The sequence below is a fragment of the Penaeus chinensis genome, chromosome 14 (genome assembly GCF_019202785.1).
Source record: "Penaeus chinensis breed Huanghai No. 1 chromosome 14, ASM1920278v2, whole genome shotgun sequence".
Classification (NCBI taxonomy): Eukaryota; Metazoa; Arthropoda; class Malacostraca; order Decapoda; family Penaeidae; genus Penaeus; species Penaeus chinensis.
In genome coordinates this window covers 7,390,377-7,415,066 of record NC_061832.1, presented here as the reverse complement: position 1 = coordinate 7,415,066, position 24,690 = coordinate 7,390,377, and the positions used below count along the sequence as shown (strand labels likewise).

General features: G+C 40.0%; 2 protein-coding genes across 2 annotated transcripts in view; one reads left to right on the top strand and one right to left on the bottom strand.

Annotated features, from left to right (window-relative positions):
• Positions 1–3,191: 3,191 nt before the first annotated feature.
• Positions 3,192–12,221, bottom strand: LOC125032511 (eukaryotic translation initiation factor 6-like). The gene is made up of 6 exons (XM_047623679.1): positions 12,031–12,221; positions 11,573–11,658; positions 10,292–10,467; positions 7,318–7,494; positions 5,273–5,454; positions 3,192–3,853 (listed from the first exon to the last, which is right to left on the bottom strand). The coding sequence occupies exons 1-6, from the start codon at positions 12,135–12,137 to the stop codon at positions 3,844–3,846; spliced, it is 738 nt and encodes a 245-aa protein (XP_047479635.1). The 5' UTR covers positions 12,138–12,221; the 3' UTR covers positions 3,192–3,843.
• A 10,573-nt stretch (positions 12,222–22,794) lies between these two features.
• LOC125032126 (SPRY domain-containing protein 7-like) overlaps positions 22,795–24,690 on the top strand; it is a 9,228-nt gene continuing 7,332 nt past the window's right edge. The window contains exon 1 of the mRNA XM_047623155.1: positions 22,795–22,961. Within this exon, the coding sequence (XP_047479111.1) occupies positions 22,856–22,961 (106 nt within the window). The 5' untranslated portion in view covers positions 22,795–22,855. The remainder of the gene's footprint in view (positions 22,962–24,690) is intronic.

Below are 24,690 nucleotides of genomic sequence, written 5' to 3'. Positions count from 1 at the left end.
AGGAGGAGAGGATGGGTTGTTTTTTTGGGTGAGTGGGAGGGAGAGAGGTTGGGGAACTTGAGGAGGAGGATGGTTATCGGCAGATACTTTGAATGTTGAGCGAATACAGGAATTAAGAGGGTGGATGAGGGAATGGACAAACTCTTGAGTCATGTTTTATGAACTTTTGGAGGTCTTCAAAAGTTTATGGGGGGGAGTTGGGGGGGGTCTGAGAAACAAAGAAGTGGGAGAGGGTGTGGTAGGAGATGGAGTGGAACGTTTAGATAGTCTGGTGCAACAGGTAGAGTGAGGAGGAGGGGGAGAGGTAAGCTATCTCAGATTCGAGCTTGTAGGCAGGGCAGCGCCTATAAAATACAAAATGGGACACACCACAACTGGCACACATGCATGACTGAGCAGAGCAACTTGAATGGTCATGACCAGGTTGGTCACAGAGGGCAGCAGGCTATGAAGCAACAGTTTGGCTGGGTGGCGAAAACGCCGACATTTCTAACATTGACAGTCAGTCAGAGAACAGCGCCAGTATAAGTATTAAGGGAGGAGTGAGGTTGGTCAGGAATAGGTTTACCAGTGAGGCCAGTCAGGGAAGATAATGCACGAGCTTGGGACTCAGATATAATTGTGACAAGGCGTGAAAAATCAGAACTGCGAAAGGAAACTTTGCCTACTTGTTTTGGGAGAAATTGTTGGAAGAGAAGGGTATTGTCAGAGTATGGGGCTGGAGGGGGAATCACAAAGAATTGATCCCACTTGGCTGGCCAAAAAAGGTACTCAAAAGGTTTGCAGAGGTAGAAGCAGTAGAGACATGGGCGGGAGGGAAATGGGGTGATATGGAGAGAGGTATTACTTTTGGGAGGGACAATGGGGAGGACAAAAAGGATGAAGTGTAGTAAATGGTTAATGGTTAATGGTTAAAAGCAAATAAATGTGCTAGACATCTAAGGTCATGTAGCACTATAGTAAATGGTAGTGAAGGGTGGTTGAGTTAGTGATTAGTTGTCAAAGCTGGGCAAAGGAATTGACGAGTAAATGGGTTAAGGTTGGGTAAGGTAATGTATAGGGGTTAAAGCAAGTGAAGGATGTATATGCATTTGAGGAATGAAAACAGGTTGTCAAAGCAGAAAGTGTGAGAAGCTGTGGGAGGGATCACGAAAAATCGGTCCCATTTGGCTGGGCTAAATAGAGTATTTAAGAATTTTGTAGAGATGGGGGTAGTAGAAGGACGGGGGCGTGTGGAAGAGGGAGTAGTGTTGAGGGAGGTAGTGTTATGGGGAGGTGGACAATAAGGTTGTAAGGTAGTAATAAGGGAGGCTGGGGTAGTTGGGGCGTGTGGAAGAGGGAGTAGTGTTATGGGGAGGTGGACAATAATGTTGTAAGGTAGTAATAAGGGAGGATGGGGTAGTTGATGAAGGTTGTGGGGGTATAGTTGTTGAAGTTGAGCATGTTGGGAGAGTAGAAATGTCTCCTGGGTTGTTGATTAGGGTGGATACTGTACTAGTAGGCATTGAGGAGGGGGTATTAGTTGTAGTGTTCAGAGCCGTGGTCAAAGGAGAGCCTGGGGTCAGGGAATCGGGCGAGTTTGAATTGGTGGAGCTATTTGATGAAGAGGCAAGCCTCATTGCCTTTAATAATGGTATGGTTAATAGTTAAAAGCAAAATAAATGTGCTATCTAATAATGGTATAAAATCTTCATTGTTGGCCATGGTAAGCCTGGAGTATGTTGGGGAGAGAAACGGTCCACTCCTCAGGGTCCCTCGAGGGATAAGGGCTAGACAACTAAAGCAGGGGAATACCGTGCCCATGGCTCCCTCAGGCCGTTCAGGACTGGCACAACGTCAGCCTTTCATCCTTTCAGCACGACTCTCACACCTTAGGAAGTGGATAGTAGAAGGGGTTGGTGAAGGGACAGAAACGAAAAAGTAGGGGAAAAAAAAGACCATGCAAAATTTGTTGAGTCAAAGGCTGAGTCCCAAGGTTGAGGAGTTCCCCAGCATTGGGTCCCAGTCTCCGCCTCCTAAGCCCCCCCACGACAACAACGGGCAAGGGATTTGGGGGGGGAAGTGTAGTAAAAAGGAGGTAGGGGTAGACAGTGAAGAAGACTGTGAAGTAGAAGATGGAGTGGAAAATGCTGGGAGAGAGAAAGGGGTGTATTCTGAAGGTTGATTAATGATCTGGGTGGATGATTCAGAATGGATAGAGTTGACAGCAAACATCGAGGAGAGGGTATCAGAATCAGTGGCCAAAGGAGAGGTAGGGGTTGGGAAACCAATGAACTCAAATTCAGATAGGCCAACTGATGAAAGGGCAAACCTTAATGTCCCTAATAAGGGTGAAAAATCATTATTGACTATTCTAAGCCTGAGAGGAAAGAGTTTACTCGTCAGGGTACCCTATGTGGGGTAAGGGCTAGGCGATTAAACCGATTCAGACAGATCATGTGTACTGGCATCATAACCAGTTGGTCTGCGGGGTACACCTGTATGAGCGGCAATGCACCAGTGCGTGTGGAGCAGGAAGTTCTGCCTTATGTGGCAGACCCCCGCACCCAGTGTCTATCAGTGTTTATCTTGCTCAGGGATTTCTGTTACCCAACAATGATGAGTTAACCAAGGAATTGCCATACCCATGGCTCCCAGAGGCCATTCATGATTGCTACAAAGCCTTTCATCCTTTCAGCATGGCTCTTTCAACTTCGGAAGAAAACAGAAGAAGGGGATGATGAAGAAGAGAAGGAAAGGGAAAGGGGGAGAAGAAAAGTCCATGCAAAATTTTTTGAGGTGAGGGCTGAGGTCCAAGGTAGAGGTGATCCCTTACTTTGGGCCTCAGTCTCTGTTTCCTAAGCCCTCCCACAACAACAGGGAAGAAGGGAAAGAAAAATTATTGGAGCCGAGTGCTGAGGTCCAAGTGGGGATTTCTAGCATTGGGTCCAAGTCTCCATCTCCTAAGCAACAAGGGGCATGGGATTGGGGAAGGATATTTGTTTTAACATAGTCACTTCTGTCAAAATATAATAAAGTAGTTTCTCTCTTATTATGTATCAATTCCAGTCCTACATAGAGAGTAAGTTTTACAAAATGATACAAATAAACAGATCTCATCCAAAATAAAATTTATTAAGTTAATTCTAATGTCTTTTTGTATCATCACAAGTTGAACTATACAAACAGAGAGAAAAAATAAAACACAAAAAGAACATGGTATATTTAATGCCATAATACATAGCAAGTGGAACAAATTACGTTAAGGCAATATGCCTAATGGGTATACAGTAAATATTTCAGGTTAATGATAGATTACTATGTGTTCATAAGAATCCAATACAGTGATACATTTACTTTCTATAAATCTATAACGTTTATATATAAGCCCAAAATTAACCTGTTGCCGCTGGGTGGCATGTACGTATATGCCATGGCATGCCTGGACTATATTCCCAGTGGCATGTGCATACATGACATGGTGTGCCAGTCCCACTTTCCGGGGGCATGTATTGCCATGCTGCGCACACTATGGTGATGACATGATCCCCCAGCAGAGGGCCCCAGGCCACTATGAATACAACCCAGGAGAGACGGCTTTCGTATTGGGAAACCACCTGGCAGCATTGGGTTTATAATGCATCTTGTTCTTATTGGCATCACTGATGAAAGGTACATTCATAGATTCCATTCAAATACTTGAAACAATCATACTCAAACCCATATCTTCTTTCTCCTTTCCTTTAACATAACATAAAGCTTTACACTGATATTAGATTACAAACAACATATGTTATATACCATCATCTTTATCAACAAAATGCTTCTTCAACATTTTGTTACTGAAGGCTGGTTTCCCTCACTTTAAGTCATACTGAAATGAAAAGACAAAAAAGGACAAATTAGACAAATACTTCCCTCACTTATCCTAATCTTGTCTTTACCACACTACTGTGACCCAAAACTATTTCATGCAACTATATTTTACATTTAACCTATTGGTGTTAGATACTTATACTGCTCACTATAGTTTTGTTTTGTGAATTTTGTTTGCATTTCTGCAAAGATGGATCTACAAGGGCTCAGGTACCAAGGAGCCCTATGTAAACCCACTTGATTTCCTTCTTCCTTTATTTTTCTGTCTTTTTTTTCCCCTAAATTGTATTAACCCTTGAATGAAGGTATCAGAAATCTCTCAGTGTCACTGACTCCGGTGACTTCTGGCAACCGTCCTGCCACTTGGCCCAGGAGACCGCTACATGTAGCAGAACTTTATGCTCAACTTGATTTAGTATGTCGCAATGCCTATAACGGCACCCGGCATGATGAGTTGGCAATAGGAGTGGCCTGGGAGATACAGGTTAGAGGGACTGCCCCAAATGAGGGGTGGATTTAAGGGTCAAATTGAGTTAGCTAGCCGATGTTATACATACAAGAATGAAGAAACTACGAAATTTCTTGGGAGGTGTAAGGTCATAAGCACCGACAGGTAAACTTTGGACACAGGTTATTAGAGCCAAGTACACCTGTATGTTTGTTGCAATCTTACATATGGCACTTGTGCATAGAAAATCAATATCAGAAACAATGAAAATCACAATTATTTATGAAGAAATAATTTGTGATTTTTTTCTTTAAAAATGTGAGATTGTGTACATTTATACATGAACTATGCTTTCCATCAAGACTCCCTCGTAATATGTTGTAAAAATAATGGTTGGAAAAATAAGTGAAATAATGATTATTTTATGTTGAAGATGATAATACCCAATGATACCTGCTCTAAAACAAAAACTATATGGAATTTTGAAACTGGTCTTACCCATTCGCCTTGTAAGGAGTTCATACAGCTAACACACTCTTTTCATGCATTTCCAGTAAAAAATGCAACCTGAGGATGCTACCATTGGTCGTAAGTACCATAAATTATATAAGATATTCACTAAATGCTACTCATGTTTTTGATGATTTTGCCAACTTGTTAGCTACTGAAAGTGTTCTGAAGACATTCAAGGTAGGCTAGGCTAGGCTATGATGTTCAGTAAACTAGGCATATTAAACATTCTTAATTTGATACTCTAAACTAATTATCATAACCATATCATAAGTTGAGAATCATCTGTCAATGCAAATTACATCAGAAATGACATTCCCTCTAATGTAACTCCATACTTTACAACACTAATAAAACTAACATCTCATGCCATACTGCCTTTAAAACCAGAAAAAAAAAAAAATAACCTCCTGTATATGGATTTAAATTCTTTAGACTACCAACAGTAAAGCAACAAACCTGTCAATAAGTGCGTTTCTCATGTTAGTCGATATAGCTGCTTGAGAGGCATCATTGATCTTGAATATGCTCTCAATTACATTCAGTTCTGTAGCCGTTGTGTCCATCCCAGCAAAGGCTGCCCAATCATTGACAGCCAGACCAGCAGCAATGGAATTACTGCCTCGGTTTACTGTACCTGCCTGATATATAGTAACACTCTTTACTTATTTCAATAACATTAACATAAGTCAGATTATCTATTGCCTCACTCACAAAAAGTACTCACAATGTTTTATCATGTATAAAGAATGTTATGAAACTCAATTATGTTCATAAAATAACAATGAAAGATCAATATCAATAATATAATACTCAAATTATGTAACCCAAAAGACTTCTAAATCCTTCAAGTTTTATTTTCTAATTTACAATTTACTAAGGAACACAAGTACAATGAAAGTGTATCATACATCTAAAAAGAGTCAATAAACCAAAGGTGTGGGAGAACCTTTTTAATTTCTCTCCCTCTCTCCCTCTCTCACTCTCTCACTCTCTCACTCTCTCACTCTCTCACTCTCTCACTCTCTCACTCTCTCACTCTCTCCCTCTCTCCCTCTCTCCCTCTCTCCCTCTCTCCCTCTCTCCCTCTCTCCCTCTCTCACTCTCTCACTCTCTCACTCTCTCACTCTCTCACTCTCTCACTCTCTCACTCTCTCACTCTCTCACTCTCTCACTCTCTCACTCTCTCACTCTCTCACTCTCTCACTCTCTCACTCTCTCCCTCTCTCCCTCTCTCCCTCTCTCCCTCTCTCCCTCTCTCACTCTCTCACTCTCTCACTCTCTCCCTCTCTCCCTCTCTCCCTCTCTCCCTCTCTCCCTCTCTCCCTCTCTCCCTCTCTCCCTCTCTCCCTCTCTCCCTCTCTCACTCTCTCACTCTCTCACTCTCTCACTCTCTCACTCTCTCACTCTCTCACTCTCTCACTCTCTCACTCTCTCCCTCTCTCCCTCTCTCCCTCTCTCCCTCTCTCCCTCTCTCCCTCTCTCTCTCTCTCTCTCTCTCTCTCTCTCTCTCTCTCTCTCTCTCTCTCTCACTCTCTCACTCTCTCACTCTCTCTCTCACTCACTCACTCACTCACTCACTCACTCACTCACTCACTCACTCACTCACTCACTCACTCACTCACTCACTCATTTTTTTAAGTAATGACCATTGCAGTTTATCTTTTCTTATCACAATATATGCGAACCAGCAGTAAAGTGGGCTGTACTTTTTAATGATGGAGGCAAGATATAGCTTATTTTCTTAAAAACACACACACATCCAACAAAGTGATATGGGTGGGTTAGTAACCCCAAGGGAATTTTATCAAGACCAAAAACTACAAAATATGCAAAAAACATATAAAAGTCAACCTGAGGAAACCAAACCATTTTCATTACTTTCAAAAAAAAAAAAAATCATATAAGATAAACAAATTAATAAACAAATGAATAAATAAATAAATAAATAGATAACATGGTTCAGCCTCTTCCCACACCTTCAAGTAAATACAACTGAACTATGGGTCTCATGAATCAATACATATCTTCTCTTTCGTTAGTTTACTAGCATTACAAGCATTTTACTCGAAGGAACTATGAAAATTCACCATTTGGGGGTAAATCTGGCATGTTCAAGAGATTTTCCAATGAGTGCATTTGACAAGTTTTGAGAACAGTCTGAGAGGCCAAAAGTCTATGTACCTCAAAGAGCCCAAATATCATGTTTTTGGCTATTTTGAGGGGGGAGAAGTACCCTTAAACAAGGTTGAGAAGTGACGATGTAATTAGGAATAAAAATATTCTTAAAATAAAGTTAAATAGACATATATAGAATTGATTAAAAAATCAAATAAACATGACTATATATATACATTCATACATTTATACATTCATACAAACATATAAATATAATAATAAAAATAAACAACAATATGGTAATAGTGAATAATTATAAAAAAAGGTTATCAAATAACAATAAACTTTTACCAAATCCTGGTGGACCAAAAGGTCTTCATACTTACCACAAGGGGAACCTGTAGCAGCATAGATAATTCATCTAGCTCCTGGGTAGGTGTAGCTGGGTGGACAATTCCTCCCTGGTTGGAAATGACTGAATAGGTGCCCACAAGGACATTGTTGGCAATTGTGTGACGGAACACCTCTACTTTGAGTATATCATGAATTGTCTCCTCAGTTTCCTGTGAAGTAGAATGTTGTAAGACAAAATAAATAAATAAATAAATGAATAATAAAAAAAACAAATAAATAAAATATATGATACATAATATATAGATATATAGATAATAGATAGATAGATAGATAGATAGATAGATAGATAGATAGATAGATAGATAGATAGATAGATAGATAGATAGATAGATAGATAGATAGATAGATAGATAGATAGACAGAAAGATAGATAGATATATAGATACATAATAATGATAATAAAAATACCTTTGCTGACAAATCATACACTCAAAACAAGAAGGGTAAATGTACAAAACAGAATAAATTAAGCTGCATAAGCATTTTTTGCTTTTTTGCTATTTTCCAATGCCCATATTTGTAATTTGATCTTCTTGTGCGAGAATAATTTGATCTTCTTTATCCAGAGGGTAATAGTTTTTCCTTACATAGACTAAATATGATATCTCAGTCAATGGTTCTTAACCTAGGGGCACACTCCCTAGGAGGGATTCAGTATTTTCAAAAGGGGGCATGAGCAATAATTTTCTAATTATCTTTGTTATTCTTTTAAAGAGAACATGGTCACATAATGGAAAGTTTAATTATAATGCCACTAATTCAAACTCATTAAAAAGACTAACAAAATATACTTATAATTTTCTCTATAAATGTAAGGGAGGCATGGAGGGAAGGACAAATGCCTTAAGGGGGCATGGTAGCTATGAGGTTAAGAACCACTGCTCTAGGTAGTCAGCAACTCAGTGCGAGAATAAGTTACATTTTGTAATTTGTGTCCCTTTTTTCTATAATATTAAATTTTCTGTAATACAACCTGAGTCACTGGTAATGGCGGCCAGGAATACGATTCTTAGCAAGGAAATGGTGTCCTCCCTGGGGAAGGTGTTCTTCCTGTCATGGCTCATGGACTGTACATTCCACATTTGTTTATCAATAGAAATAATGCAAAACCCCTTTCCTAAATAGCAAGAGTCTAATCACCCTCCAAGAACTTTGTACACTCATGGCAAGTCATTCCTGTCACCCTGGTCTTCAGCCAAAATGTTCACAACATACAGCCACACTCCACAGATCAAGCAGGGAAGGGAAGAATAATACTGGCTACATTCTATACACATACAAATCTACTTTAAATGCAGTGATCTGTCATGGATAGCTAATGTCAACAGCCAGACTTATGATAGTAGCATTAGAATGGTAATCTATAGGTAATCCTGACCTGGTAAGACCACTATACACCATGGATTTGGGTTTTCCAAAGGTTGCATGGTAGATGGAATGGTAGTTCCGGGGGAACTCCACATTCCATTGCAGCTACAGAGTTTGGTGTTTATCCTATGGAGGGATAAGGCTTTAGTGTTTTACAAGGCAATATAGACACCTGGTCTCGGGGAAATAGGGGTGATACTCTATAGGCATTGTAAACAAGGGCACCACTGTGCTCTAGGCTGGGTCAGCACAGTCAGGAGAGGCCGGGACACTTGTGTGGTACTTGTGCCGCAGTTCAGTACTAATTCATCAAACGTTGATGTTCATGAGAATTTATCAGAATTTCCTAATTCCGGTTACAACCTTACTGAATTCTGTATGACCATACATTACTCGAGAAAAGGGTCTGCAACACCTCATATTCTCTAAGGGGAGAACTTGGATTCATCAGGAGACAAGGAAATTCACTGGCATAAATAACCCCATTAAATGTATAATGTTATTTCATGTGTTTATAATAACCAATTGATATAATAATGAAGTAAAGTGAAGTTTACAAAAAGGGGAAGTCACATGTAAAATTGGATGTATTAGTCTTATAACAAACACTAAGCCTGCTCCTGAGTGAGTGGAACAAAAATCTGTTATTCAGTGGCCTATATGCGTAAAAATATTTAGGTTGTATTCCACTTGTTACCACCTTTACTCAAGAGAGTATAAAGGGTTGTAAGAAGTAGTATTGCAGCACTCAAATGGGTGCTAGGTAACACTAATCTTGAGGAAATCTGACAATGGAGTAATTGTCAAGCCATTCCCTCACACAGCATGCTCACTTGGCATGTTAGAAATTAGGCAGGTTCTTATTTGATAAACAATTACCAATAATTTCTCATCATAAAGGCCTATAAATTCCAATCTTACCAGATTATAACTGATGGAGTAGTGGTCAACATGACACTAGTGGTTAACACTTAGACCTTTTAACCCAGTGGATCTGGGTGACATGACTATTATGTCACAAAAGAAAAAAATGGCAGAGGGCCAGATGACGGGAATGTGACATCAAGAAAAATTAGTGAGGGCCTGGGTGACGGAAATGACTCCTCATGAATGCACAAAGATCTTGGAGGATGACTAGACTCACTGGGCATTTAGGAAGGGGCTCTTGCATGATTTCCACCAATAAACTTGGTTGGGATGTTCCATCCATGACAAATTACTGGAAAAGTGCTGCCTCCTGGGAGAACATTATTTCCATGCTCAGGATTCTATTCCTGCCTGCTATGAGTGGCAGCACAGGTTGTGTTACAAAAAAACTGATTACAAAAATTAAAAAAATAACATTGCAAAGTGGCAAGGAATCTTGCTACTGCACACAAGAGATCATGTGGGCCAGGTCTACAAGCTGCATATCCGGGACAGTCACCACACACGTTTATTGCCTAGATATGGTCCACATGCAGGCCCTAAGGCACCTGTATTCAATGGATTAATTACATTTTATGATGAATAATATGAAGATGAAGGACTATAAAAATTAAACATAATACCACACCAAAATTATCTCTTGAAACTCACCCTATCTATGTCCGGATGAACAAGAGCAACGTAATCATTGCAAACAACCACATTTCCCAGTGCAGATAATCTCTCTTCTACACGCTGGACCTTGACTTTATCAGGAAGGTGATCGCGAATGTGTTGCAATTCCTGGTCAGTTGTGCTGTTTGGTACAAGAAGTCCATGGCGGTTACCTGAAAATCATGTGTGTTGGCCTTAATGATCTAATTGAAAAGCATACATATGTTACTGGAATGTAATGTTTATGAACTAATTCTAAAACATAGAATGTTGTCATAATGGAAAAAAGGGAATCAAACTAAGAAATCTATCCTAATAGATATCTTAAAAAAAAAAAAAAAAAAAAAAAATTGTCTTTATAACTTAAGTTTGAGAAATTGACAATTTTTTGTTTTGGGTAGAAGCAGAAATTATATATTTGTATCAGTACAATTAGGAAAGCAGAGTTAAGTTTCATGTACACAAAGGATGAGAAACATGGTACTCTTTGTTCTAGTTTAATGGACAGATATTTCAGTACAATTCTAATTTGGATATTCCCAAAGTCCAAGTTACTTCACTTGAGCACATTGGTAAACTGACCTTTACTGCTGAATTACCTACAACGAGTATCCTCTTTTCAAAAATAGCAGGCTATATCACCACCTCTATTTCAGTGTGAATGGGACATAGTGGGGGAATTCCAAATTCTGAAAATGTCTGTAATGCATTCTCCAGCTCCCCTATCCAGAGACTCCAAAGGGTCTTTGCCTGTGCTTCTCCTCCCTCCCCATCTTCCCTCCAGGCCAGTGTCCCACCCTCCTGTCCATTCCCCAAGGATTCTGCACCTCTGGCATAGCTAAGCTAATTACATTTTGTTTTCTCTTTGCATTTTACATGTGCATATACCCTCTCCCCTTTCTGTCCAAGTTTAATTGATTTTAGGACTTATAAGGCAAAATGAACCCAAAGCTTCAACTTGTGAGAATGACATAATTTGTCTTTATTGCTTGATGAGCTTAATTTTACACCAAAAAATATTTCATGTTGGTAAATCAGATAATTACCAAGCACTGAAGTATCAACAGTTACCTCATTTATTTAGTTTATCAAGCATTAAAGACCAAGTGAGCCATTCTCAAAAGTTTGAACTTTGGGTTCATTACAGATTAAAAGTCAAAAAAGCAAATAAACTTGGTCAGAAAGGGGAAGTGAGCATACCTAATTCTTATCATAGTTAAGTTTGGAAAAAAATAAAATAAAAAAAATGCTCAAAACAAGTTCTCAGACATTACACACCTGTTACCATGGACCCTACAATCCGGCATCCTGCAATTGAAGTGTGGACAACTGGGATGACTTCACTTAAGTGTTCCTCAAAAATACTGAAATGAAGACCCAATTTTTTGGATTAACCATAAAATACATACCTGACAGGCTTCTAATATTCACTTATTTTCACACAAAAAAAAAAAAATAATAATATCGGACATTATATAAATTACTGGGAGATATGCCTCGTTTCCTCGTTCTTATTTATCAATTTTAGAATATGAAGATATTTGACGAGTATTCATGGTTGAGTAAAAAAGAAGCTATTTAAATCTTTGACTTTTTGCTTATTCTCAACACTATCTATTCAAAAAGTACCCTTGATACGAAAGGGAAAAATAATAAGAGAAAAAAGCGACTTCCAATCATGACTATTTCGTGGACATGCTTCCGCACTTCACATAACGAGACCCCGAGTTTCTTACCTGTAAAAATTAGACGATGCAGCGACACCAGTCAGACAATATGCATTAGTCAGCCTCGTAAACACCCCAATTTCATTAGAACCCTCAAACTGACAGCGAACAGCCATGACTTCCGAATCAGCGAGCTCTAAACACGTGGTATGATCTTCCTTCAGCAGACGGTAAACAAATGTTGATTTCTGAGCGACGGAGGAGGGAGGCCGTGGGCGTTGCTTCTTACCAATGTCGGGAAATATTTAATTCGGCCATGGTTTAGTCTCAGGATGAATGTGTTATGTTTCAGTAAGTTAGTACATTTATTCGTATTAAGGACTTTTGAGTGGTACATTCATACTGATGATAATGTATATATATTATTTATTTATAAATTCAATAAAGATGTATACGCTATGTCTGACAGCCCCCCTAGCATGGCGCGGTTACAAAGCATGTCGAAATGAAATAACATTGTGCAATATATGCAATGCTTAAAGGGGAAGAAGGATACATTTGAACAATTTCTGCATAGAATACAAGAAATGGAACAAATACAAGTAAAGTAACATGGGTAAAAAAAATAAAAGAAACATTAAAAATTATACATTTTGTCACTTCGAAGACTCCTTCAGAAGATGAGATTGTACCTTTGATTATTTTTAATTTTGTTACATGAAGTTGATACATACATACCTACCTACATGTGTGTCTGCATGTACATATAACTTATATGTATGTGGGTGTGCAGATAGACAGATATATATGGATATAGATATATTTGTAGATGTAGATATAGACATACAGATACATACATACATAATACATAGTATTACGTGTGTGTGTGTATATATATATATATATATATATATTATATATATCATCATCATCATTTGGGAGCTAACGCCGGCAGGGGCGCATAGCCGCATCCACCCTTAGCTTCCACCTACGAGGGTCCCTCATGGCGAGCCGCCAGGCAGGGGCCCGACCCATCTCTAGCTCCTCACGACAGGTTTGATCGATCTGCCAAAACCACGACTTCCTCGGTCGTCCCATAGGCCTCCACCCAGGGTTGTCTCGCACAGAGACAACCTGGTGGGCAGGGTCATCCTGCGGGAATCGTTCCAAGCCTGAGTTGGCGATCGCGGATTGTGCAAGTAATAGGTCCTGTACCGGTCTCACGGTGCAACCGTTGGTTGGACAAATGGTCCCACCAACTGTACCCCATGATCCGATCTGTTATAAAAGGCATCAAGACGAGATTTCAAAGCACAAGATAGCGTTCAGGTTTCACTACCATACAGTAAAACTGGCAGTATCAGGGCCTTGGAGACACGTAGCTTGGTCCTTCTGTACAGGTACCGGCATCTCCAAATACTCTTGTCGAGAGATTTCATCACCCCTGATACCAGTCCAATCCGTCTACAGACTTCCTGGTCTGACAGCCCAGAGTCGTGAACTGCACTACCGAGGTATATAAAACTCTCTGTGACTTCGATGTTTTCATGCAAGCACAGGGTCTCCTAGTAGGCCCCGAAAAATCCTGGATCTTGGTCTTGGTCCAGGAGACCTCTAGCCCCAGGGACTTCGTTTCATTGCTAATTGCATCAAGAGCCGCCACTAGGGTTTCCAGAGACTCAGATAGAATGACAACATCATCAGCAAAGTCATGGTCTGTAACCTTGATATTGCCCAGAGTTGCTCCACAGTGGACAGTAACTCCAATCCAATCCAATCAAGTGTTGAAAAGTGTTGGTGCAAGAACACAGCGTTGCCTCACACCTGAACTAACAGGGAAGAAGCTCGACAAGCCCCCACCACACTTTACAGCACTTTCAGTGCCTGTAAACAAGTTTACTATTAATCCAACAATCCTTGTTGGAATTCCTCTTAGCCTCAGGATCTCCCAGAGTGATTCGCAATACACCATATCAAACGCCTTCTTGAGGTCGATGTAAGCTGTGAGCAGCCCACGTCTGAACTCACGACGTCGCTCTACAATGACTCAAAGCGCCAGGATGCGGTCTATTGTGGACTTACCAGGAGTGAATCCAGATTGCTCCGGCCTTTGGTGCCTCAGCAGGTGGTCTCTGATACATCTCAGTAGGATGTGCATGAGTACCTTGCCTGGTATACTGAGTAGTGTAATGCCTTGGTGATTGCTGCAGTCCCACCGATCCCCTTTCCCCTTCCAGAGAGGGATGACCACAACCCTCAGCAGGTCAGGGGGAATAGTACCAGTCTGCCAGATGGCACACAGGACTACATGCAAGCCCCTCGGCAGAGGAATCTCAACATTTCCCGCATCCATGTTAATTGTTGGTGGATCAACCTGATACAGCTGCTCAAAATACTCAGCCCAACACACACACAACCCATCAGGATCTGAGAATGTCTGGCCACTTGCTGAGCGGACTGCAGTCATCTGTGAGGAGGGCTTGGAGTTCAGCTTTCTCAGGGCTTGGTAGGTAGGACGAAGATCATTTACTAGGAAATGGCTTTTGGCCTCCTCTGCAAGATTCCTGATAAACTGTTCCTTATCCCTTCTCAACAGTGACCTAGTCCTGTGCACCAGAGAACGGTGCAAGTTGCGATCAACCAACAATCGAGCCGCACGCCAAGCATCTGTGGCTTCCAGGGTCCGTCAGGCCCTAGAGTGCTGAGAAATGACCAGAGATAGCATCGGCAAACCCCCGGGCACACTCATCCTCCCTCAATCTGTCCATATGAAACACCCTAGGGTGTTCATTTGGGCGACGGGGGATTCTAAAGTGGACCCGAAGATTAGCCACAACTAATCTATGATAAGTTCCACAGAACTCAGCACTTCGATACACCCTGGAGGATCCTCCATCAAGTGCTAATGATCGATCTCCTTGGCTACACTACCCGTATCGCTGTACCAAGTCCAACGGTGCCGGGTCAGAACGCTGATACCAGGAGCCAGAACTCCTCAATTTCTCGGACCTAGCAAAGTCACGAAAAAGGAGGCTATTCTGGCTGCCAGCATCAGCTCCTAAGCCATGAGGACCGACAGACATCTCGTAGCCAGCTCAATCGCAGCCGGATACTGTAGTGAAGTCACCCAGAACAATTTAAATATCTCGCCGAGGACAAATGTCTGTCACAGATGCAAGTTTGACGTAAAACATCTCTTTCACCTCAAGTATATATACATCCGTAGGACCGAACACAGCAATAAGAGACATGAAGCCAAATGAAAGCTTCAGTTTCAATACCATTATACGCTCATCGACTGGAGTGACCTCTACTACCGAGGATTGAAGTCTGCTGGAGATGGCTATGGCTGCTCCCTGGAGATAGTGGCCATCGCTGCAGGCCCGACCAGTATTAAGTGAAGCCACCCACACTAATCGTGCCGCTGCCAGGTCTTCTCACCTCCGAGAGAGCAGCCACCTCAACTCTCAGCAGCTTCAATTCCCTTGACAGTAGTGGTAACCGATCGTCCTGTCGCAAGGAATGAACGTTCCAAGCCCCCACCCTGACAGCCCGCCTGAGGTCTAACCTCGGGCAGTCACTCCGGGTGGGCGCCACCTCTGCCACCCCTACCGACGCAGCCCCATATAGAGGAGCTTGGCTAGCTGCAGGTCCCATAATCCGCCTGCAGGGCTCCCTGGGGCTTTCCCCCACAAGCCTCACGCCAGGTTGGTGGCCGCTGGGACCCAGATGGGATGACGAGTAACCCGCCCTACCTACCCGAGTCCCAGCGGTCACCAACCCAGAGGGACCCACAACTCGCCCTACTATATGCTCAGCTGCCAATACGAATATCCTGGGGAGGCAGACTGACAAGGCCTGCCTCCCCACATCTGCCCTTTAACCCCAGGAGCACGGGGGCAGGAGTTAGTACGAAGTCAGGGCGTGTCCACACACACACACACATATGTGTGTGTGTGTGTCAATACATGCATACATTGTTTTCTTTTTTTTCAACAGCCATCCATTCCACTGCAGGACATAGGCCTCTCTCAATTCACTATTGAGAGGTTATATGGCAGTGTCACCCTTGCCTGATTGGATGCCCTTCCTAATCAACTGCGGTTCGGCGCGCTAACACTTGTGCCACGGCGGTGACTTCCCCTACGACAATTGCGTTTGACTTCTCAAGGCGATATGTCGTTTTCTCGGGCTCGAGCCAGCAGTCAGAGCGCAGGCATTTTTTTACGACCGCCGCGACGGGGAAATGAACCCGGGACCACGAGGGTCGGAGTCCAGTGCTCCTACCACTGGACTATCGTGCCAGTCTTTAAATGAATTAAGACCAGCTTTGTGATTCGAACCACCGATCGTGAATTCGAATCTGGCGCCTTTAACCACTCGGCCATCGTGGCGAGGGACACATGCATACACATGTATGTATATGTATACACATAACACACATATATATCTATATTTATATACATATATATACATATATATACACATACCGATGGATCTGAGGCCATGCGTCACGGCATACAGGTGTGTCACGATTACCTTCCAAGTGTGTCGTATCATATCCTCCACGTGTGTATCTCTTGCCCCTGAAGCCATTTTAGATAGAAACACCTGGAAAAAAAGACTGACATTGGTCAGAATAAACCCAAAGACCGTATTGATTCATGCTCATTAAGCTATATTTTAAATTTACATAACGGTAGTCCGTACATATTTAGGAGAATATATCAACTGTATACATAGGCAATATGTTCTCTAATTCGTATACATAAGAAGCGAGCAACGAATGTATCAAAGAAGTCTGATCAATATTTTTGAAGTATCGCCAGAGGACGAATATCGAGAACCATCACAGACACACACACACATATGTGTGTGTGTGTGTATATATATATGTATATATATATATATATATATATATATATATGCGGGTGTGTGTGTGTGTGTGTTATTATGTGTATGTTTATATATATATATACATATATATTCATATATATGTATATGTGTGTATATAGATATTATATATTTGTATATACAATTATGTACATATGTACATATATATAAACATATATATGTATATATATACATATATATGTACACACATACGTACATATATCTATATATGTAAAAAAAAAATATATACATATTTTTTATGTGTGTGTGTGTGTGTGTGTGTATGTGTGTGTGTGTGTGTGTGTGCGTGCGTGCGTGCGTGCGTGCGTGCGTGCGTACTTACGTGTGAGTGTGTGTGTGTGTGTGTGTTGTTTTGTGTGTGTGTGTGTGTGTGGTTGTGTGTGTGTGTGTGTGTGTAAATAGTGTAGGTGGGGTGGGTTAGCGAATGTGCACTTCTGCGGGTGTGTGAACAGTAAGGTGTTTCAATAAATCCGACTTTTTCAGAATCATTCAGCAAGTTACTAAACAGGCGCCTACTATGCTTAAATGACGACATGCAAAATATTAGACAAATAAAAAAATATCTACTATTCGCAATTTTTGATTAAAGTATATTACCATTTCCGGCGCTGGGATGAGGTGCGGCGGCTTCAGCTGTGACCCGCATGACCCACGGAAGGGCATTTCGGTTCATCCGACATTATGGCAGAATCAAACATAGGGTAACTTAGGTCATTGCGAATGATTCCTGGGGACTTCCGTAAAGATTCCCAGTCACTATGCATTTCCATATAAACTTGTGCTACCTTCATAATGCCTATATTGTGGTGACGATCTCGTCAGTGGCAATACGGCACTTCGACGTGGTGGTTTGCGAAGTGCCGATACACCTATACTGAAAGAATTTGATACCATTGATGTTTTGCCACCTAGACCACTGACGAAGAGTGACATTCTTGCTCGATACTGTGCCCTAAAAGGACATGGTAACCAGACACTAAAAGGATGCTCAAAAGATAGCTTGCCATGCAATAATTTGACTATTACGGAATCTCTGATTTTATCCAAGTTGCAGGCGGAAATTGCTGTGCTGTATAGCAAATTCGGCATTAAGACAATATCACCTTGGTATATGAAAGAAAAAATGAAGAAAATAAAGAAAGAGTACTACGACTCCATCAGAAATGTAACACTGAAGACAAAATTCTCGAAAACTGTGATTGTGTCATTCAAGGCAAAGAAACAACCCCGAGAAATCCTCAAGGAAGATATAGATTGGTATGATGCAAAAGTACAAGAAAGCAATGGATCACTCGGAAGTGTTGATTATCAGGCGCAAAGACGGGAATTTAACAGACTGAAATGGAAGCAGACCAACAATGCAGAAGTCCGATTTATATGCAACACTGAAGATATTGCAGAAATGTCTTTTGCCAGTTGGTGCCAGGTGGCTGGGATTTTTTTGTTCCCTCCTACACATCTGCCTGATGATGATTTGCCCAATAAATCCAAGATTGGAATAAAGAACAACACCATAAAGTGTCTGAAAGCACTGAAATAAAATCCAAGAACAATCAGAAGTATTTTTGATTTTGCAAAAGTTCATTTCATATGCTGGCGTTCTGCTGTGAACAGCAATGGAATGACTCTTTTCAGAACTGCTATTGAAACTTCAAGGAGGTATGCCAGGATTGGCTGTGAACTTGGCTTTCCTAGCAACTACTTCTCGTCCATCAACAGACATCTGTATAATGCAGATGGTACACTTCTTCCCTTGGCTGTTGATCATGATTACGTCGATGAAGTTGCAAAGATCTTGAAAATAGGAATTCGTGAAAAATGGCCATACACACCAGCCCTATTCAAAAATAAGGAGAAGCACAATTGCACTGCAGAAAAACTGTGTAATCTGAGTGTGAAAGATTCAATTTCCCAACATCTGACCACAGATATGAAGTTTGCATATTTGGCCTATGATATGCATGAAATCGATATGTGGAAACCCAAAAGTTCATTAATACCTGGCCATAATCAAATCTGTGAAAAACTGATTGGAGACATGAAAAAATGTGAAGACATAAACAGAATTGTTGTTGTAACAGAAACTACAGAACGGCGCAGTCGGAGATATGGCAATGTAAACAAAAGAGTAGAATGAAAATGATACTGTATGCACTATATAATGTTCCAAATAAAATCATTACCAGAATTCTTTCCTTTTATAGCCTCTTGTTATATAGAATATATTACTTCAAATCATTTAAGCGAAGTGAGAAGTCCGAGAGCCAAAGCATGCTCTCAGCGACCCAAGCCCGATTCGGGGGGGGGGGGGGGGGGGGAGAAGACAAAGTAAAGAGAAGTCAAGCCTACTAATTGAAGAATTAGTCTTATGGCAATTACAGAACTTAATATAATATCAATTTATAATATAAATAATTTTGATGCAAAAATATTAAAGAAAAGTATAATATTGAGGTATTTTAAAAATAAAATAATTATACCGACAACAAAAAACGGGGCGTTATTTGGCATTCGATGCGGTGTCTAAATCATAATTTTATCAAAACTTTCAATTGAAAACAGAGAATGCGAGATATTCTTTGATTTTAATAAAAAATACATTTCGAAACTCAGAAAATTCATAGGCGCCTATTTCTTAACTTGCCCCCGGGATTCGAGCAAATTTTAGAAAATCGACAATTATTGAAACACCCTAATGTACATATATATAAACATATATATGTATATATATACATATATATGTACACACATACGTACATATATCTATATATGTAAAAAAATATATATACATATGTTTTATGTGTGTGTGTATGTGTGTGTAAATAGTGTAGGTGGGGTGGGTTAGCGCATGTGCACTTCTGCGGGTGTGTGAACAGCCTCAAACTAGTATAGCGGCGACAGGTATTGCGCAATGGCACTGTAATTCCAGCATTATCTTTGCGTTATAAAAAAGTAAGAAAGTAAGAGAGATAAATAATGAAAGAGAGAGAGAGAGAGAATGTGAAAAATGCCCTTACTATATTCGGGTTTTACTAGTTGTCTTTACAATCTAAACTACATGGAAAAATACCCCCTCAGTACTTAATATCATCATTATCAACAGCATCAGCGGGAAGTGATTACCATCATCGTCGATATCGTTATATGATATCATCAATTCCATCAGAATTATTATTAACAATACTTATTATCCGTTATAAATGCCACGGTTATTGGATTCTTGATATCATAATTGATTCATTCTTCCATCGTTATTATCTGCCAGTGTCTTATTATATTTTTCACTTACTTTTCCACTCTGTTAATGAAAAAAGTCGTCAGTCATGATGATAACTGTAATGATACTCCAACACCATACATCATTGAAATAAATAAATAAAGGGAAATTATTTAACTTGGTTATTTGTAACGTGGAAAGGAAGCTAGACGCTGTCTCATACGCGTGTTAATATAATGTAAGTAAACAGAAGAGAAAAGAAAAGGAAATATGTGAAATGGAAATATATTCAAAATGTTCATTTAGTTGTTATGAGTTTTGCGTGAAAATTTAACAGCAATTTTCCCTGCATGTGTTAAATAAAATGTGTAATGATTCTCTATTCGGACACCCTTCCTGGAACTTGAAAGAGCGGCTTCTCTAAACTGCAGAGAAAATACTAGGGGAACAGAAGAGCATGAAATGTACTTAGGTCACTGGTAGACTTCTTGACCTCTGCAACGAAAGAAGAGCCTTGAATAAAGACCAAGGATGGGAACTGATACCAACAAACAAAGACCAACTTCTCAACAGTAAGGTCAGGAAAAAGGTAAAGGGAGCAAAAGAAGACTGTCTTGAAGGTCAGTGTCGCAGTGTGGAAGAAGGCAAGGCAAATGGCAACAGCAAGAGGGTCCATGGCACATCGAGGACCCACGCCAATGACAACATCCTCACAGAATATGCCACTGTGCTGGGACGATGGACTTGAGCACTGCAGAAACTTGTAAAACGGCAAGGTTTAACGAGATATCCTTCTGAGCCACCAAGCTTGCAAGTGGAGACTGAACCCAACCCACTGTTAGCTGATGAGGTCAAAAAAGCCATTCGGGTCCTGTAAGGGGAAGACCACCAGCTGGTAACATTCCAGTCGAGCTGCTGAAGCATGGAGGGAAAAAAAACAAACAGCAAAAGTCCTCCCAGTGCCCTGACAAAAAATATGAGGGCAGAACCAGTGGCTCCAGTCATCAAGGATTTAATTATCATGCCTACCTAATTTCATCCTGTTTACACTTACATTTCTTGATGTTAACATTTTTATTTACCCCCACCCTGATATTCAAGGAATGGGGCAATCAATGGGTTAATATATTTAATACATTCCAGTAAGAAAGCACATCATAAAAGTGGTTATTTTCCTTTCTGTTACAACCTTAGCGCACAAACTACAATATAGAGGACATCAATACATACTAATATACTCTTTCTTCATATACTCAGATTGATTGTACTCCGTCATTAGCTGTCACATTCCCTGATAAAGGTAATTTATAACAACGCCAAGGCTACAGAATCACAAACTTGATCAGCCACCCCAGTCAAGTGATGCCGAGACTTCCTCAACCGCATCAAACCCAACATTGAGGAACCGCGCGGGCAGGGGAACAGGCGGACAGAACCTCAGCGACACACACACACACACACACACACACACACACACACACACACACACACACACACACACACACACAGGGGCGTCACTTCATGTTATGAGTTGGGGGGGGTGACGGGTAAATTTGTCCTGAAAAAATAATGTTTGCCCTGCAAATCACGAAAAAGAAAATGCTCACTAGCTCTTTATAAGTAGCCTGTTATAAATGTTATAAATCAAGTATGTTATAAATCAAGTATCATCAACAATGAGTTTCATATAGTTATTCATATATCTTGAGTACTTATCGGCTATTGAGGCAGATTTCGTAAGAGAAAATTTGCCCTGCAGAACTAGATTCTGCCCTGCAAAAAGAGGCTTTTTAAGAGTTAGGGGGGGTGAACCAACCCCCATACCCCCCTTAAGTGACACCCCTGCACACACACACACACACACACATGTATGTTTATATATTTATTTATTACCACATTTGTTCTAACGAGAAGCTAAAGCCGTGGTTCGAATCTTTCCGATTGCATGCTTGACGAGGGAATCTTAGAAGTTGCGCCCTGCCATTGCACCATTGTGAGACTTTCTGCCGTTCTATAAACGTTATGGCGATCGTTTCTCCATTAACCCCAAAGCCAAAATAATACAGTTTATTGCACCAGCTTGTTAATGATACATAAAACGCAGTATATATGCACACACACATGTTTGAGTGTGTCTATACATTTGCACATTTATACACTTATAAATATAGATAATAAAATGATATATTCATATGCTTATATATATATATGTGTGTATACATATACATACACACACACACACACCTACACACACACACACACACACACATATATATATATATATATATATATATATATATATATATATATGTGTGTGTGTGTGTGTGTGTGTGTGTGTGTGTGTGTGTGTGTGTGTATTTGCATATATGAATATACTAATTTTTAAAGTTTCATAAGTGCATACATACATATATACATACATACATACATACATACATACATACATACATACATACATACATACATACATACATACATACATACATAAATACATACATACATACATACATACATACATACATACATACATACATACAAACAAACACACACACACACACACACACACACACACACACACATATATATATATATATATATATATATATAAATATATATAATACTAATTTAGGCGGTAAGTGATTATAATGACTCCCTTCATTTGGCCGAGGGTGTGCGCCCGAGCTGGCATGATGCGCGCGGCGGATCTGGCATCAGTGTCCCCGATGTTTTGGTTGTGAGGCGGCGAAGGAGGAGCCTTGCAATATGGCAATGTATCTCTGTTGTTTCCGGCAATTGTGTGGCACTTCACCCAGGGCGAGTGTGCCCATTAAGACCACGCCCACTATCATCCTCGATACGGGCTATATGGGTGAGTTAAAGGGCGAGAAAAGGTTTTTGAGGCAGGAGATAAGCAAGGGCGGTAGGATCCCGAATGCGAGATTATAATTTTATTTTCCGTGATCAAGATTTCCTTTACTTATTTGTGTTTTGATTTAATATATATATTTTTTGAATTGTACAGTGTATTTTAGCTTAGGAGCTGGAGTGTTTATAGGAGAGACAGGTTTTTGTAAGTCGTAAAGAGATATGCCATTTGTTGTCATGTTTTGAGCCTACTGTTAAATTTACATATATATATTTTATATTAGCAATGTATACACATTTATTTTGTGTTAAGATATTTTATGTATTATTAGAACCCTGGAATACTTTATATTTTACTTCTAAGCTTCATGTTGACAGAAGCACTGCTGGTGCTATAGATAACAAGATATACCTTGATGTATTAATCAATAAAGACAGTGATGTATAAATGTTTCTTCTTTCTTTTCTTTTCTTTTAGTAAATATCCTGGTTATGGTAATCATCAGCCAAAACTTAATAGTATATGAAATAATAGTATTGAAATTGATAAAATCTAAGATGTATTCTGTCGGTAGTAATTTTCATACATCTCTACAAGTAAACACATGAGAGTAGCGCAAAATGTTTAGTAATGGCTTGGACAGCAGCACCATATGAGTATTTAGATATGACTAAAACAGACCTCACTTATAGCACACATTATGAAGCTAGAACATACAACATTATCAACAACAACACAAGCAATTGCATATATAAATACATTTGATTTTAGATGATTTTGAGCTTTGCATGTTTTGAACGTCAATAATTTTATTTGTTTCAGCAGTGAAATTAGGATGTTTTTTTGTGCATTTTTTGTGATTTTGTGTTTGTATACCTTTATTTTGAGGAGGGAGTGCCAAATTTGACAGTTGTCTGATTTTTCTCCATGACAGGAGAGCTCAAACTGGAGGGTGAAAAGACTTGTATAGTATATAATTTAGGACCAATAGCATTGACAAGTAAGCAGAGAAGAGATCCCTACTTCTGTTTCTGATGCGTATTCCATGGGGTCCTTAGCAATGAGTAGGTGTGTAGATTATGCGAACTGTGCCAGCTTTATCTGGTTAGTATCCAGAGGCCAACAAGAGCACCTAGTTGTGGCTCAGTCTTTAACTCTGAACTAGTAAAAGCAATATCATAGGATCTAGTGAGTTAGGTATATATAAACAGGTGGTCACATGAGTGCTTTATCATCAATTAATACCTGATAGCATGCATGGACTCCTTGGACACAGAGGAATTCCTTTGTCCATGGACTGGTTTTCATTGCAGGATCAGCATTGTGAGTGCTTAAGCGAATGAAATGCAGTGAAACTGTTCTCAAAAAGAAAATATGAAATTTATTGGTAGTATATTCTCAGTTATATTTATTGCATTCTTTACTTTTTTCTCTTTTGTTTAGTAATTTTGTATTTAAACATAAAACATTCATAACTGTATTTTTTTCAGATTATCTCTACATCAAATTTAATATGACAGTGGATGCAATGCTGTGGCATGAGTTTAAATGGAATAGAAGAATCATGATTAACATTCCTTTTTCTTCTTACTAACCAGGAGTACATCTGTATCTGCCTATTCTTTCATTTCTTGACACATTTCTGAAAAATTGTAGTTAATGCTTCTTGAGAAGGACCATGCAACCCCTTGTGGTGCTAGCCTTGTTTGCTCTCTGAATGCCCTTTGGCAAC

Excerpts from the sequence above, each read along its gene's own strand:
- LOC125032511 (XM_047623679.1), bottom strand. The coding sequence starts at position 12,137 with ATGGCTGTTCGCTGTCAGTTTGAGGGTTCTAATGAAATTGGGGTGTTT. Across the intron at positions 11,659-12,030 it reads GCATCGTCTAATTTTTACAG|TATTTTTGAGGAACACTTAA; the intron begins GTAAGAAACTCG and ends TCTTCATTTCAG. Across the intron at positions 7,495-10,291 it reads TTCATCCGGACATAGATAGG|GAAACTGAGGAGACAATTCA; the intron begins GTGAGTTTCAAG and ends TCTACTTCACAG.